Source organism: Arachis stenosperma, chromosome 3 (assembly GCF_014773155.1).
Source record: "Arachis stenosperma cultivar V10309 chromosome 3, arast.V10309.gnm1.PFL2, whole genome shotgun sequence".
Classification (NCBI taxonomy): Eukaryota; Viridiplantae; Streptophyta; class Magnoliopsida; order Fabales; family Fabaceae; genus Arachis; species Arachis stenosperma.
Genome location: NC_080379.1, coordinates 3,250,936 through 3,266,415, shown reverse-complemented (window position 1 = coordinate 3,266,415; position 15,480 = coordinate 3,250,936). Strand labels below are relative to the sequence as shown.

The 15,480-nt window shown below is 32.5% G+C and overlaps 2 protein-coding genes across 2 annotated transcripts; one reads left to right on the top strand and one right to left on the bottom strand.

The window, feature by feature from the left end:
• Window positions 1-2,281: 2,281 nt before the first annotated feature.
• On the bottom strand, window positions 2,282-8,373 carry LOC130970372 (uncharacterized). The gene is made up of 18 exons (XM_057896443.1): window positions 8,263-8,373; window positions 8,081-8,177; window positions 7,932-7,985; window positions 7,797-7,846; window positions 7,477-7,510; window positions 7,030-7,117; window positions 6,700-6,791; window positions 6,315-6,389; window positions 6,075-6,163; window positions 5,317-5,446; window positions 4,907-4,996; window positions 4,550-4,615; window positions 3,901-3,992; window positions 3,718-3,783; window positions 3,538-3,595; window positions 3,372-3,460; window positions 2,571-2,700; window positions 2,282-2,479 (listed from the first exon to the last, which is right to left on the bottom strand). The coding sequence occupies exons 1-18, from the start codon at window positions 8,319-8,321 to the stop codon at window positions 2,423-2,425; spliced, it is 1,416 nt and encodes a 471-aa protein (XP_057752426.1). The 5' UTR covers window positions 8,322-8,373; the 3' UTR covers window positions 2,282-2,422.
• A 214-nt stretch (window positions 8,374-8,587) lies between these two features.
• LOC130968862 (mRNA cap guanine-N7 methyltransferase 1-like) lies at window positions 8,588-15,456 on the top strand. The gene is made up of 14 exons (XM_057894336.1): window positions 8,588-8,757; window positions 9,321-9,805; window positions 10,267-10,406; window positions 10,499-10,567; window positions 10,656-10,727; window positions 11,160-11,261; window positions 11,569-11,625; window positions 13,012-13,150; window positions 13,423-13,487; window positions 13,593-13,643; window positions 13,821-13,883; window positions 14,036-14,159; window positions 14,239-14,300; window positions 14,429-15,456. Exons 2-14 carry the CDS (start codon window positions 9,733-9,735, stop codon window positions 14,522-14,524), a joined length of 1,113 nt encoding a protein of 370 aa, XP_057750319.1. The 5' UTR covers window positions 8,588-8,757; window positions 9,321-9,732; the 3' UTR covers window positions 14,525-15,456.
• Window positions 15,457-15,480: the final 24 nt, after the last annotated feature.

Below are 15,480 nucleotides of genomic sequence, written 5' to 3'. Positions count from 1 at the left end.
GAAATATAAAATACACATTGAAAGTATGTGAAACAACACATGTATTTATTTATACACATATATACTATAACTGATTCTTTTGGTACAAATAGTATTTTTATCATTTTATATATATACAAGTGTATTTTTACAGAAACTCTGTATAATGCTGTGTTTCTACTTCATCAAAGGACTGAAAATTCAATGCTTTGTTGTTTTAAGCAGTAGAACATTTATGTCTCTTAAGCAAGCTTTTGAGTTTGAATTCTGAAGATGAAAATTAATAAACATTGGATAATTTTACTCATGATAGAGGAGATGATTTGGTCAGATAGAACTAAGTCAGAGTTTAATAAATTTGTAATTCAAATAAAAAAATGGGAACAAAATAGATTTATCAGAGCACAATAGTGACTAATAAATAATTGGAAGGTCTATATCTTCTTAATGGCAAGTTTAGTTTATTTTCATGTACCCTAAAATAGCTTTGAATAAAAAGAATCTCTACTTTTTGTTAAACCATGATTTGAGATTCTCAAATAGAAAACCAACTATATAATCTATATATGCTTAAATGACAAATATTGAAAATGTATAGTAGTGCTAATCTAAGGTTGAATACACTATAAGTCACCTTATAAAAGAGTTTAATTTAGGGAAACTTTTCCCTTGACATCATGTGTTTCTGTCTTTATCAAAGGGGGACCAACATTTATGTGTTACTTCCTCTATAAAATGGGACCAAAATAAGATACATCATTGTAAATAGGGATCAATTTAGGTGTAAGGTTTTTCTCAAGGAAAGCTATATTTATGTCTGTTCTTCCAATAATTGATTTCATTGGCAAGGAGAGTAGGGGACACCAAACAAACCCTTAAATAATAAGTTGGATGAGGGAAGCCCTATGATCCCACACTAATCAAATTCAAACAAAACAAATCCCTTAACTTCTCTTCATAATTCAACTCATCATGCATACAACTTTACTTAATTTTGCTATCATAGCCCTTGCATGGTTATGAATTATATCAAAGTTAGCCCCTCTTTGGAGAAACAAGGACAAATAAATATGGAACCAAATTGTCCTCAGCTCTTAAACAAAATGTGGCATTGTACTAGAAATAACTATTTGATGTTATAACACAAATTAGAAAAATCTTTCTTAAACGCTTATTAAATTAGGTGATATTTGAGAATCGTTAAGTGATTTAATAAGTTTGACTAAATTATCATCTAATGATTTTTAACTATCAACTTTATATAAAAACAACAGCATTAAATAGTCAAACTGTTATTTTTCATTTTAAATTATACCATGTTCAATTAGTATAATGTTACACATCCAAGTATTTTTGTTAACTAAGTCTAACCAAGTTAGTCTAACATCAAGAAAAATTAATTATAGATAATATTATTCCAAGTCTTATTGTTTAATTTAGTTGGACTTGGATTCATAAAATGACTTGGATGTGTAACATTACTAAGTTTGCTTTTAGATGTTCGTATAGTATTACTTTAGAAAAATACTTTGCATAAAAATCTAGCAAATTCATTTTTGTTGTTTTGCACACTCTTTTTGGAACAGAACATGGGGTGTACCTTGGTTGTAACATTGTGTATTCTCTATCGTTTTCTCTCGAAATCACAGCTTAGCTTGAAAGAAACAAGTGAAAAGAATTCGGTGTCTCTTTCTGGGTACCCTCAAGGAACAAAACCAAGTACAAGGAACATCACAGCAATAAGTGTGGTTCACTTCGTCTAGCATAAAATGACAAGACCAACATATCATCTTCGATGCATGGGATATAATATAATATACTGTACATTTCTTGGTTGTCTTTATCAATAATTTTGACTGTTATTTTTCAGGCTCTCTTTCTTATAGATCGATTCTGTATTTCTGTCATTCGGGAGAAGTAATTAATTTTGTTTTTGGTGAATGATCTGATTTAATAAAATGGGATTAAGAAAAGGAAAATAAGCTTGGTTTGATTGATGCAAAGTTTACACTATTCCTTTTATGATTTTCCTCTTAATATTCATCAGGATTGGTTTTCTTTTTAGTGTCAAATTTAGTAGATAAAATGAAATGGTGGAAACAAGAAAGAAGAAAATTATGGCGAGGGAGGGATGACCAGATAAGAATCTTAAGCCAATAAAAATAAATTTAAGATTTGTTTGATATTACAAATATTGTTTATTTTAATTAATTTTTATATAATTTTAAAATAAAATCCTTGTATTTCATGAGTAAAAGTCTTATGAATTTAAGTTTAAAAAGAAAAAACAAAATATATGAAGGATGAATAAAAATGAAATAAAAATCAAAGTCATACAATGGAAATCTGTCAATAATCAAATAAGAAATACTTTATTATATCTTAAACTAACAATCGTGATTCAATTTGTACAACCAACTTCCAACAATAAATCAAGTTTGGACTAATCTTCTTCACTGTTTGACCTTCGTCTTTGTGAAATCACGAGCAAAGATGTCTTCTGAAATCAAATATCAATCAATGATATCAGTAATAATGATCTTGTAAGTCTGTGATTCTAAAAACAAAAAGACAGAATTTTACCCACAAACCTTTGTTCCTACTACGATGGCATTATATAAAGGATGTGCAGCACATGAAATAACTCCTTCAGATAAAGGAATAAATCTGTTTTGATGATTTTGACTCCTATTCATCTTGGAAACATTATCAGTATCCTCTCTACAATGAAAATTACTAAAACTGTTAAGAAAAAGTATTGATAGGCAAACTTAACCAGATGAATATTTTGTTATATACATATGTTGTAAATCTAAGCACTAATATAAGGTTATCTCTACTTGTTAGCATTTAAATCAAACTTATTGAAGTCATCACCGGCTCTAAGCATTCGAGTTGATCAAGCCTCGGGCTCCTCATCCAAGTTGTCGCCAATGATCAAAAGTTGCTACTGGGAATTATCTTGAAGATTAAGATCCTCGACTAGTCATAGATATATCTTAGTTATTAAGACAAACCTACAAACTACTACTTGCTTCTCACGCCGCACATAAGTTTTCTTAGACATTAAGAAAATAGTTGTTTGTTAGTAATATCATCCTTAGTTATTAAGATACCTGGAAAAGCTTTGCCTGTGAAAGGTACGAACTCATGTACGCTTGATATGTGTGTGCAATGAAAGAAAAAGTTCCTCTGTTCTTTTTATTGTCTCCAAGAGAGTATAAAAGAAAAATTATGTTGGATCATGTTGAGTTGTTTACGTGAGTAAGTGATCTTCCAGTATTTTTGGGTTTAAACTTACACCACTTATATGTGTACTCTTAACTAAGTGGTTTAGTGAAATAAAAACCAGGGAACTTTGGTGTCCATATGCATCAATGTTAGTGCCTTACTTGAAATGCACATGGCTCGGCGAGCTGGTACTAGGGTAGAAATCTAAGAGATGAATGCCACTATCAGATGATGAACCAACCAAATAGATCTGCACCAAGAGAAAAATGTTATTCCAAAGATAGAATTCCATTTATTACTTACACAATAGGGAAAACAAAATCTTACCGAACATGTAGATAACCATGAAGGTTTTCTTATATATGATAGATCATAGGAATCATTTCTAACAAATAACAGGAAAAAAATTGGTTAGATGTAGTTGTAAAGTTCATGCCAAAAAAAAATGTAGTTATAAAGTGATATTGTAAGTAATCAACAAAGAAACTATAAGTTAAATGAACTTACAACCAAGCTGGGGGAGGGCAATGAATGTGTGTAACTTGTAAAGTATTAATATCTAAAACACCCGACCTACATAACATAATATTAGCTAGTCATGTGTTAAGTAACAATTACAGAGAGAGAATTTCAAAGGAGAAGTCATGGAAATGATGAAGTGGAAGAAGGCCAGTACACTTGGCAACCTACCAGCCATCATCAAGATGGAATGCTAGCTGATATGGGCAACATGGATTCAATTGAATAGAATGAATCTCTTTGCAAACAATATTAGCTTGTGCCTACATAGCAACAAGAATGAAGGAGCATAAACCACAAACTTATAAAATTTAATTGTCACGTGTTGCAATCTCATAATATGGCCTTTCACAAATATTCAATAAATCAATAATCTTACATGAACAAGAATGAGTGTTAAAACCATCCATAACTAAGATAGATTTCGCAATTATTGTTGAATCATTAATGATACATTACAGATGCAATGATTTGAAGGTTAATAGGTCATAGTAGAAATAGAAATAGAAATATAAACCAAAACGCTAGTACGATATCCTCGGTGGCAGATTGTATAATTCATGTCAAAATAGAAATTAAAATTTTATTAAGTTTCGTCAAAATAATTTAAGGAAAAGTCCATCTTAAACAAATTCTAAAATGTAATGACAGATTTTACTAAACCTATTTAAGTGAAGTCAACCTTTTTTTCAACAAATAACAATCATTTATATGCAGATCTTGACATTTAGTAGAAAGTATAGCCCTTGCATAAAAGAGGAAGTTTTACTCAATTGTATTTTGTACAACAAACCGATTGGAGGAGAAAAGATAACCACACCTTCAAAGATCCAATCTTCTCTAGTAATGTTGCCAACTTCAACGATGTTATAGGAGGATGACACATCTAGAAAGCAAAATATCTTGCTTTATTGAACAGGCCATGAAGTCATAGTTTATTAAACAAAAGTAGCTGCAACTGCGAGTTCTGTCAGTCCAGTTAGTGGAAGGCAGTAATGACAGTTGGGAGAAACAGTGACCAACACCAACAAAATAAACAGATTCATTGAAGAGAATCTGTCCATGAATGGAACCTTGATCCTTTTGTATTTTTAGATGTATTTTTCACAACATAATAGCAAGAAGAATTACCAATTCCATATAATTATGAATTTACGAGAATCTAGAGAGACATTACCTCTTTGTGACTCTGAAAAGTAGTAGACGCTCTTCCGCCACGAATGTCCCACACATACACAAAGCCACTCTTCCCAGCACCAAAAATAATCTGGAATGGATAGAAAACAAATTGTCTGTTACTCCTCAAAATATTGACTGAACACAATAACCATGAGCTCCAGAACTCATTGAAACCAAAACTAATGCAAATACATTGTTAATTCGCTGCTGTTTTATCGAGTTGCATGAACCATGAAAAAAAGTGCCAAGTAACCTATTAAGTCAAATAGCATCATAACCCACGAACAAGATTTAAACATTTGGTAAACAGAAATGGGTAATTCGAAAGCAATATATCATTAGTCACCTAAATTAAAATGGCTAAAAGTCAATGGTGCACATTGACAGAGCACATGCAAAACTTCTAACCTGATTTTCAACATTTATTTGGATGCTGTTTAGGGTACTAGATGAACCAGACGTAAGCTCAAGAGAAGGTAGAGCTTTCACTCTTCTATCCCAAACATTGATCCCACCATGTGTATCAGAAGCAAGTATCCTGTTATAATTTACTGGAAAATTAAGAAGTGGAAGATGATGGGAAATACATTCACAAAATGAGCATAGTTAATAAGTATAGGATGTTATTTAGGATTAGGTGTGTAATGCAACTATACTTAATGAAACTTAGACAACAGTATATGAACCGCATTTTATCATCCTCAACTGGGCAAAAAAGTGTATAGTCAGAATAGTACACTATTTTGCTGTGCCAAAAGTACAAGTTAGTAACTATTGGAATAACATATCATTACTTACTGCTATGTTTTACTTCTCTAAATTTTTCAATATATTTATCATGTCATGTTAGTTTCCTTTTCCCAGAAAAGAAGTATCTGTTCAGAACCATTATTGTAGAAAAGTCCAGTTTACATTCAATATGTAGGAATATATGTACATTAGGCATTCGCTAACTTGTTACTCAATATTAGGCAATCAACAAATTCCTGTTGCTTGAATTTTGAATCAAAATTTTATAAGCCACATTTCATAGGCTTAGACAAGCACTGGCCCTTAGTAGAAAATGAGTACCATTTGTTAGGACTCATCACTCTCATCAGGGGAGGGAGGGGAGAAAAATAAAGGGGGGAGAGGGGAGCTTTATTGTTCAAGGCTCATCTACCAACCATGAGTCATTTGACGTAAAGGCAACATCAGAGAGACCTTTGTGTCCGTTGTACCCATGAACTGTTGCTGTATTTCGTGTCCTCAACACCTGCATTACATAAATCAAGGGGCAAAAGATTAGGATATACAAAATAACATCAGTACAAGGCTATATAACATAACATCATTGAAGAAATACAATGATAAATTATGAATATAGCAATATAGGATGATATAAGCAGATAAGAATGGAGAGTTACTTCAATTGGCTCTGATGATACATATCCAACATCAAATATAAGTACTTCACTACTTTTTACAGATGCACAGACAACCTGAAATAAATAAAGAAACAAATAAATCACGGGGAAGACAGAATATTGAATCTTGTTCAAACTGCAACAGCAAAGCAATTATTAATAAATTTTACAAAGCACTGGTTTTACATCAAATGCACAGCACTTGTATAGGGAAAAAGCACCCAAAAAATTTTAACACTGTCCTTGACATGTAACAACAGTTGCACTAGATAAAACTAGAAAGGAAAAACCAAACCATTTTACACAATACACATGGTAGACTACATCAAACTCTAAATTTGAAACTACAATGGTGAATAGGAACACAATTATAGTCAGTGAAAACCTCATCCTGGTTAATAGGATTCCATCTAACAGTATCAAGTTGTCGTTTTAGTGAGAGATGCAGTAAATGCTTGCTTTCGTCTTCTTTCAAGCCTGGCATAAAATTAACAAAAACTAAGGTTAAACTCGGTATCACTTCTTTTGAAATGCCCTCAAACCAAAGGAGATCATAAATAAGAATGCTTCCGAATAAAGTAACCAATAAATCAATAAGTGAATGAAGCCCAAACTAGAGCCTTATTAAACATGTTCAACAGCATAAAATCAGAAACCATTGTCACCTCGGTGTACCAAAATTTGTTAAGCATGCTAGTACAAAATCCATGCTTACAAGTTTGTTTATGTGTCTGACAATAAAGAGCTTCAAAGTCATGAACTGTTAAGCATCCCAACTTTGTCACAGATGCCAAGTATATTCCCTAGAATATAATTCAAAATGGAGTTTAATGAAAAGAAATACAAAACAATTAATGAAATTATTTGAGTTTTCACATAAACGAAAAGATAATTGCATAAAATCATTCCAAGATAACACAAGAAGAGTAACTAATTATACAAATTAGAAAGCACAAATGACCAAACAGAGGGCAATAAAGTCCTTGAACATGCAAAATTTGTCTCACTAGTCACAACTATTAAGCCGTCACACAGAAGTTTCACCTGAAAGTATATCTATGTGTACACGCCAAATATTTACTTTAAAGGCACTTATAGTGGCATTAACTCAGAAAACTTCTCATTTGAAACATACAATCTATCACCATAAATATCTGTATACCTTGTTGTCAAAGTCCACTGCAGAGATGCCTTGCCTGTTAGCAAAGAAACACAAGCTTTTGTATAATAAAAATACTAATGAAATGAAATCAGATGTAAACCAAATGAAACATTTCACATCCGACCGCACATGCCATTGCTTCTTTTTATAAATCAATCGCAATATGGTTTGAACCAAAAGTTTTATGCAAACTACATAACCCTATCATCATTAGCCAACTTCTACTGGCAATATGGTTTGAACCAAAATAATAATTGCATGATTTGCATATTTAATATCAGTTCATTTGATCAAACACAGAAGTAAGTTGAAAGACTAACTTGGATGGAAGATTTCCATCACCATTTGCTCTGGTAATAGCTCGTTGGATCTGTACAGCAAGCAAGCACAAGTAACTAAAATCACAGACTTAGGAAACTCCAAACCCCAATTTTCACACACATGATTATACCTACATGCGATTCGCAAGGCGTCTCATCTGCATGATACAGATGCGGAAAAGCACCCACCTATGACAAGATATAAAGCACATCATCAGAAGATGTAGATATCAGATGAACCATCATTGAAATAAGTTTAATCTTTTCTGCACTTCTAAACACACCTCAGAGTAGGAACGACTTAGCAAATCCAGCATCTCATGGCAATAGTTAGGTTCAAATCTTCCATTCAGTTCAACATTGCTCCTTTTCCAACGGCACCTTGCAATTCTTACCAAAACTGATTTCAACACCCATAGTAAAAATATATAAATCCATTTTTTCAAAAAATAAATAATAAATTTACCTAGGAAGAGGATGAACCTTTTCCGCTGAGGGTTTCAACGGGACCAAGTATTTATCCATTTCACGCACTTCCCCTTCTCAGAATTTAAGCTGCTGAATTTCTAATTCTAATGTCTCTAACAACAAAAGTTAGATAGATGCAGAAGTGCAGAACACTGAGAACACGCCTTTCGCGCAACATTCACTCTTTTCTTTTCCCGCCAAAATGATAATGGGCCGCAAGAAAGGCAGATCGTATTTTGGGCCAAATGAAAAGCCCAGACCAGCCCAGCCCAATCCAGAAGGACAACCATCTATTCATTCTCTCTCGCTCGCTCTCCTTGCGATGAATGTGGATCCGGAAAGAAATTGAGCAAATTACTTTACTTTAGATAGTTAATTAATTTAGTTTTAGTTTTAATTTTATAATTTATTTCATTCTTTTATCTCCCTAAAATATATTGACTGGTATCGCTGCTTGTTTAGAGGAGCTTCAAATTCTTCAGATGTTCTTCAGGTTGCGTTTTGCATCTTGCAATTTTTTTTTCCCAATTTATATGAATTCAAGTTTGATGTTGGATTTTAGTGGCTGAATGATGATTATGAACATGCTAAGTTAGCAACTTGGGATGCTCCACTCTGAAATCTTTATAGTGGAAAACGCTATCTGTTGGTTTTGCTTAGAACTTGAATTTCTTTTGTACTTTTTTTTTCTCTTCTAGTTTTTATGCTTTACCTTGGAATTTCTATTTGTGGTTTTGCTACAGCCTTGAATTCTCTTCTGCTATACATATTTTTCAGTCTAGATTATAGCTTTGCTTTATATATCTTTTGTTGATATTACTGATATACTTGTATACAATAGTGGATTAATGGAGTGTTGTGATTTAGCTGAAATTTTAGCCCATAAAAAGTTTACATTTCAGGTCCAGAGAGTAAAGAAGAGTTAATATATGGAACTCATATTGTAAAGTTGAAAAGATCATTAATATATGATTACAGAAGTAAAATATTATATGTGCATGTCTCTTAAGAACCCAAGTGTCTGAGTGAAGCATATTCTTATTGTTCGTTGTGCAGGCTGTTGAAGAACGCTGGTGCTTGAGCAATCTGTAATTAGTTTCAAACACATATTAGTCTGGGTTGTAAAGTTTTCTAGATTTAAAATAAGTTATTTGTTAACTATGGGGTGTTTGTTGTAATCTCATTTTTGTGGCGTTAGTCTGAATGCCAGATACTTGTTAGTTATTACTCCATAAAAGATTAAAGGAAAAAAGAATACCAGAATAATAGTTGAAAGTGGAATCGAATGCAATTCTGTCACAAAACACTTGGAGCAATATATAGATTTGATTACAGTACAAGAAAACCCTAGGAAGCAGGCTTATCTATAACCTTCTACATACATCTTAGGAAAATAACCCCAAGCCGCCTCTGTCCTGATCCTTTGAGGTACTTGAATACCCTTTGTTGCCATCCATCACTGGTACTCATGAAACGAGGATATCCAGATTCTCCTTCATCCTCGTTTGGTCCACCACAATCTAAAAGACCGCATATTCAAGGTGACTTTTGATGCTATTTTTCACCACCTCATTTGTTCCTTTACTTCAAGTTCACTGTTTTGAAGGGTGATATTTATTGGTTTTTGATCTGCGTAGCTTGGTTTAGATGCTCTAGGCTTTTGTTTGGTTGTTTATGAATAGACCTTGTGGAAAAGTTATAATGTGGAGGAATGGTTACAGAAAAGGAATAAGTTTTGAGCTTATTGGAGTCCGAATTTAATTAACAAATAGAGTGTGGTTGAAGGTTCACCATAATTTTTGTGATGCCATGTTTTAGTTGGGAAATATAGGTAAAAAAGTTGGTGTTGATGGTGTAATGATACTAATCTAAGTTAATGGCATGTGTGTTTTCTTTCCTTTTATAGTGGAAACTTTAAGGGATTGTATAAAGATCATGTCTATTTTTCTAGCAGAAAGCTTGGTTCTTGTGCTCATGTTATTTTCATTTTTGCTATGTTTAGGTGATGCACAATTTCTGGAGGATGAAAGCACAAAGATTTTTGCTAGGAAAGTAGCTGATCATTACAGTGCAAGATCCAACCAGACTCTAGAGGAACGGGAGGCTAGTCCTATAATACATTTGAAGAAACTTAACAACTGGGTATATGGTGTATTTTGCAATAAATATTTTATTAATGTAAGAATATTATATGACTTTTTATTAATAGTTTGGTCAATTATTTTATGGAACAGATTAAGAGTGTCTTAATTCAGCTTTACACCCGTCGGGGAGATGCAGTCCTTGACCTCGCCTGTGGCAAGGTGTTAGTGTTTTTTTGTGGTTTTTATAGAACTCATTTGTAGCTTTTGAGCTGAGCATTCTTTTATTTATTTCATATATGTTCATCAGGGTGGGGATCTTATCAAATGGGACAAGGCCAAAATTGGATATTATGTTGGTATTGACATTGCTGAAGGCTCAGTAAGTGTTTAAAATTTTCTGAAATTTGCTGCTTTGGTTATGCATATGCCTCTTAATGATAGTCTTCTTTTTTGCTTTTTAACAATATCCCAATATAGTTTCAATTTCTATTCAATTGCATTTGGAGAATTTTGATTTTGGGACGTTAGGCGCAAACCTTTTGTAACAATTAGTCACTTCTTTGTTCTAGGTAGAATTCAATCTTCACTATTTAAATTTTATACTAGAAACTGATAGCATTTTCATGCCATTGCGAGTAGTAATGAACTTGTCATTGCACTCTTATACTTCCTTATTATGAGCTTATATTTGATAAGTTCAAGTCCTTGCTGTTCATTGAAACGTTATTTACCTTATCGTGTCAAACTATCTGCAACTGCATTGTATTTGTAGCCATTAGTGTCAGCTCACTGAATTCAACAATCTATATAGATCAAAGACTGTCGCACACGATATAATGGAGATGCTGACCATCATCAGCGACGTAAAAAGTTTTCATTTCCTGCTCGCCTGTTATGTGGAGATTGCTATGAGGTGATTAATATTTATGTCTAGTAATGTTTTGAAGTACACTTCACATTTCAACTATTGTCATTCTTGCAGACATCAAGAATTTGCTCCTTTTAAATTATGTTTATAAAACAGCATGTTATTCTTGGCATCACTTGATTATAGTAGAGGAATGTCACAAAAATTGTGATCGTCTAAATTAAATGTTTAGAAGTTAATTATCTTTCATAGAAAGTAATCTGAACTTTATGAAATTCTCTGTGTTTTCTTTATTTTTTTGGGTAAACAATATTGATTTAGGTTTCATTCTTCTTGTCATTAACATTTTCAGATTCGCTTGGACAAAGTTCTTGCAGATGATGCTCCATTTGATATTTGTAGCTGCCAGGTAAATATGCACCGTGAGTTAATAATAACCCTCCAAGTATATATAGAAAAAAGTATCTTTTTGTCCGTAACGTTTGGGGTAAGTTTCAAAATTGTCCTTAACGTTTAAATCGTGCTATTTAAGTTCCTAACGTTTCAAAATCGTCTCAATGTTGTCCTGCCGTTAGTAACCTGTTAACAGAATTAACGGTAGGACAAAATTGAGATGATTTTAAAACGTTAGGGACTTCAATATGATAGAAAAGTTGGGGACAAAAATAATACATTACTCTTAGAAGAATTACCAAATCAAATAAAATGACAGCGAATTTTAATGGAATGAATTGCATTACGAATTCAAGATTTTTACTCATACTTATAGAATGGTTAGTATATTCACTTTTAGGGAAAAAAAGAGCATGATGCATATATAATAAATTATAAATGATCCCTTTTACTCTTTAATATACCGAACGTCTTAAATGTTTAATTTAATTAAACTTTATTTTTAACTTTTATATGAATTTTAATTTTTTTCTTTAATAATTTTAATTTTTTTACTATAGATAATTATTCAATTTATTTTTTAATTTTTCTCTTAATCAAAAGTATAATTTATACTTTATTATATATGTACTTTGCTCTTTTTCTCTTTTTTGCAAGTTTATGCACTTACTCATTCTATAAAAATTTTATGATGAGTAAAAATCTTTAAGAGTAAAATTAAAAAAAGATAACTTTACTTAGAATGAAAATAATGTGATTAAGAGTAATTTACTTAGCTGTGATTAAAAAATAATTGAATAACTATGTACCATAAAAAAATTGATATTATTGAATGATAAAATTAAATTTTATTTCAAAAAGGTATAATTTATACTTTATTATATATATCATATTCATTTTTTTTCGGAAGTTAACTACTAGTCATTCTACAAGTATTTTATGATGAGTAAAAATCTTGAATTTGTAATGTATTGTTTTTATCCCCAACGTTTTTGTCCTATTTAAGTCCTAACATTTTAAAATCGTCTCAATTTTGTTCCACCGTCAATTTTGTCAACAGATCACTCACGGCAGGACAACATTAAGATGATTTTAAAATGTTAGGGACTTAAATAGGATGATTTAAACGTTAGGGATAACTTTAGGACTTACCCAAATCGTTGGGAACAAAAATGATACTTTATTCTATATTTTAAGTGGCCTGTCATTGTAATTAGCATTGGTTCTTTTTGTGCATCATATTTTAGTCCAATCTTGTTCAAATTTGTTCGCTCTTTTGTTACACTTAATATATATATATATATGCTTAACACTCCATTATGCCACTTTATAAATATATATGGATTTATTTCCATATTAAAAGTGTATACGGTGCCTAATCTAGACTTTTTAAATACTTCAGTTTGCATTGCATTACTCCTGGTCTACAGAGGCTCGTGCCAGGCGAGCATTGGCTAATGTTTCAGCTTTACTTCGCCCAGGAGGCATTTTCATTGGAACTATGCCAGATGCCAATGTGATTATCAAAAAGCTTAGACAAGGTTTTTGGTGTCCTACAAATCTTTCTGCTATTACTGTTCTAAGTAAATTTAGTTGTTTATAGAGTCCTATGTATCAATTTATCCATGAAGCCAACCTCTGATTGAAATAACACATTGTGGCAGATTTTGTTTTAAAATGAATGAATCTGATGGAAATAATTATTACTTTGGTTAAGATTTCTGGTTCATAAATGTGCCTTTGGTTGGGTACGGCAGATCATTTTCTTTTCTAATTCTTGATTGGAGATGTGATTTTCACTGTGAATATGCAGCTGAAGGGCTGGCATTTGGTAATAGTGTCTACTGGATCCGTTTTGATGAAGAATTTTCTGACAAGGTAATTCATTTTATAGATTCTGCAACTGCTTTAATTTTATTTTACTTTTTTAAAAAGATTTTTGTGATGTTTTACTTCTAACTTTGCTCTTCCTATTTGATTCAGAAATTCAAATCTTCCAGCCCCTTTGGAATAAAGTATACATTCCATTTAGAGGTATCATGCTTTACATGTCAAGTTAATGTTAGATGTATGACTTTGTGTATGCACATCTACAGAACCTTTGCATAATCGGTGTTATCAGTATATGGCATGTCTTATTTTTAAAGTCCTTCAACTCTCGGACACCGAGAGTACGAATTGTTTTCTTTAAGATGTGGCCTATTGTTGCAGGACGCTGTTGATTGTCCTGAATGGATTGTCCCCTTTCAAGTATTCCAAAAATTAGCCGAAGAGGTATCACTGCCAGATGTTACATAGATCCTTGCATTTTTATTGCAGCCCCCACTTGTTACATTAAGATGAATCTTTGTTATTTTACAGTAAGCATTGGAATAGAAAGCCTTGCACTACAAACTTTACTGATTTATATTTTCCATTTACATCAGTATGATTTTGAGCTCGTCTTTGCAAAGAACTCACACGAATTCGTGCACGAGTACATGAAAAAACCGGAATTTGTGGAGCTCATGCGAAGGCTTGGTGCATTGGGTGATGGCAACCAAGATCAGAGTAAGACGTTGTGCCCATGCTATTTCCCATAGAGACTCATGAAAACGCAATTGTTCATATCTTTATGTTTCCCTATCAGGTACACTATCAGCTGATGAATGGGAAGCAGCTTATTTATACATGTCATTTGTATTGAGAAAGGTCAGTAACTGTTATTTTTTAGTGCTCATACTGATAAGGGTCCCATTGTTGGTTTGTAGAAAATTGGTTGCAAGTCGCAACATAGTTTAAGTGTTTAATGGAGGTTTTTTTATTTGGCAAACTTACAGCGAGGTCAACCGGACAAAACCCAAACAAGTGATCGAAAAGAGCGAGGATCAATGCACATCGAAGAGCAAGACATAATGTATATTGGCAGTGATTAGTGCGAGTGACACGAGCAATGGCCAGATTATTAAGAATGCAATGTGGACATGGAGGTGAAGCTGCCTGTGGTTGCCATGTTCTCTAATGACAAACTTGAGTTTTGGCAAATTTTCAATTTGTAATACATTTGGGAGTTTTATAACTTAAATTTCAAATTCTCTTACATATTCAATATTTTAATGAGTGAAATCTCACCCCAGTCATTAACAATTTCACAAAATTCCTTTCTGCTCCTTAATAAAAGCATAATTCCATTCCAATCCCTAACAATTAATTTCGTGAGACTTTTTGTCTCCTCTTCTCCTTTCCTCGGCTAAGCAAACCAGAACATCACCAGACCAACTATTCTCTCCTCCTCGATGTCATTTTCAGCCACTTTCTTCACCAACATCCACTATTATTGTCTGTTCTCACTGCATCAACCTACTACCACCTTTCAATTGAGTAAATTATTTAAATACTTGAATTTGGTTTGGAATATGGTCTTACAAGTTGTCTTTTTCAAGATTTTGATTATTCAGTATAGATATTTACTTAAAGTATAATTTTTATGTAAAAGGGTGATTTGGTAATTATGGAGTGCATCGGTGTGTTAAGGGATTGTGCGAATAAGAAAAAAATGGAGAAAATAGCCATGGAAACACTAGGATGGCCGATGGTAGCAGAGATATGGCTTTGTGGTTTAGGTTCCAACAAAAAGAAGAATGATGGCAGTGGAGTGGTGCAACAAAAACAAAGAATGGTGGTGATGATGGTGGCCCAAAAATAGTGGAGAGAAGAAAAAGAGAATAGTAGTAGATATTGGTGATGATTAGGGTATTTTGCTCTCGTTAAGTGGTAAAAAAGGATTTCATAAAATTGTTAAAAGCCATGGTGAGATTTCACTCATATTTTAACATATTACTCAAATTTTTCATTTAATTTAGCAAAATAAAATAGCTTCGTTGACACCAAG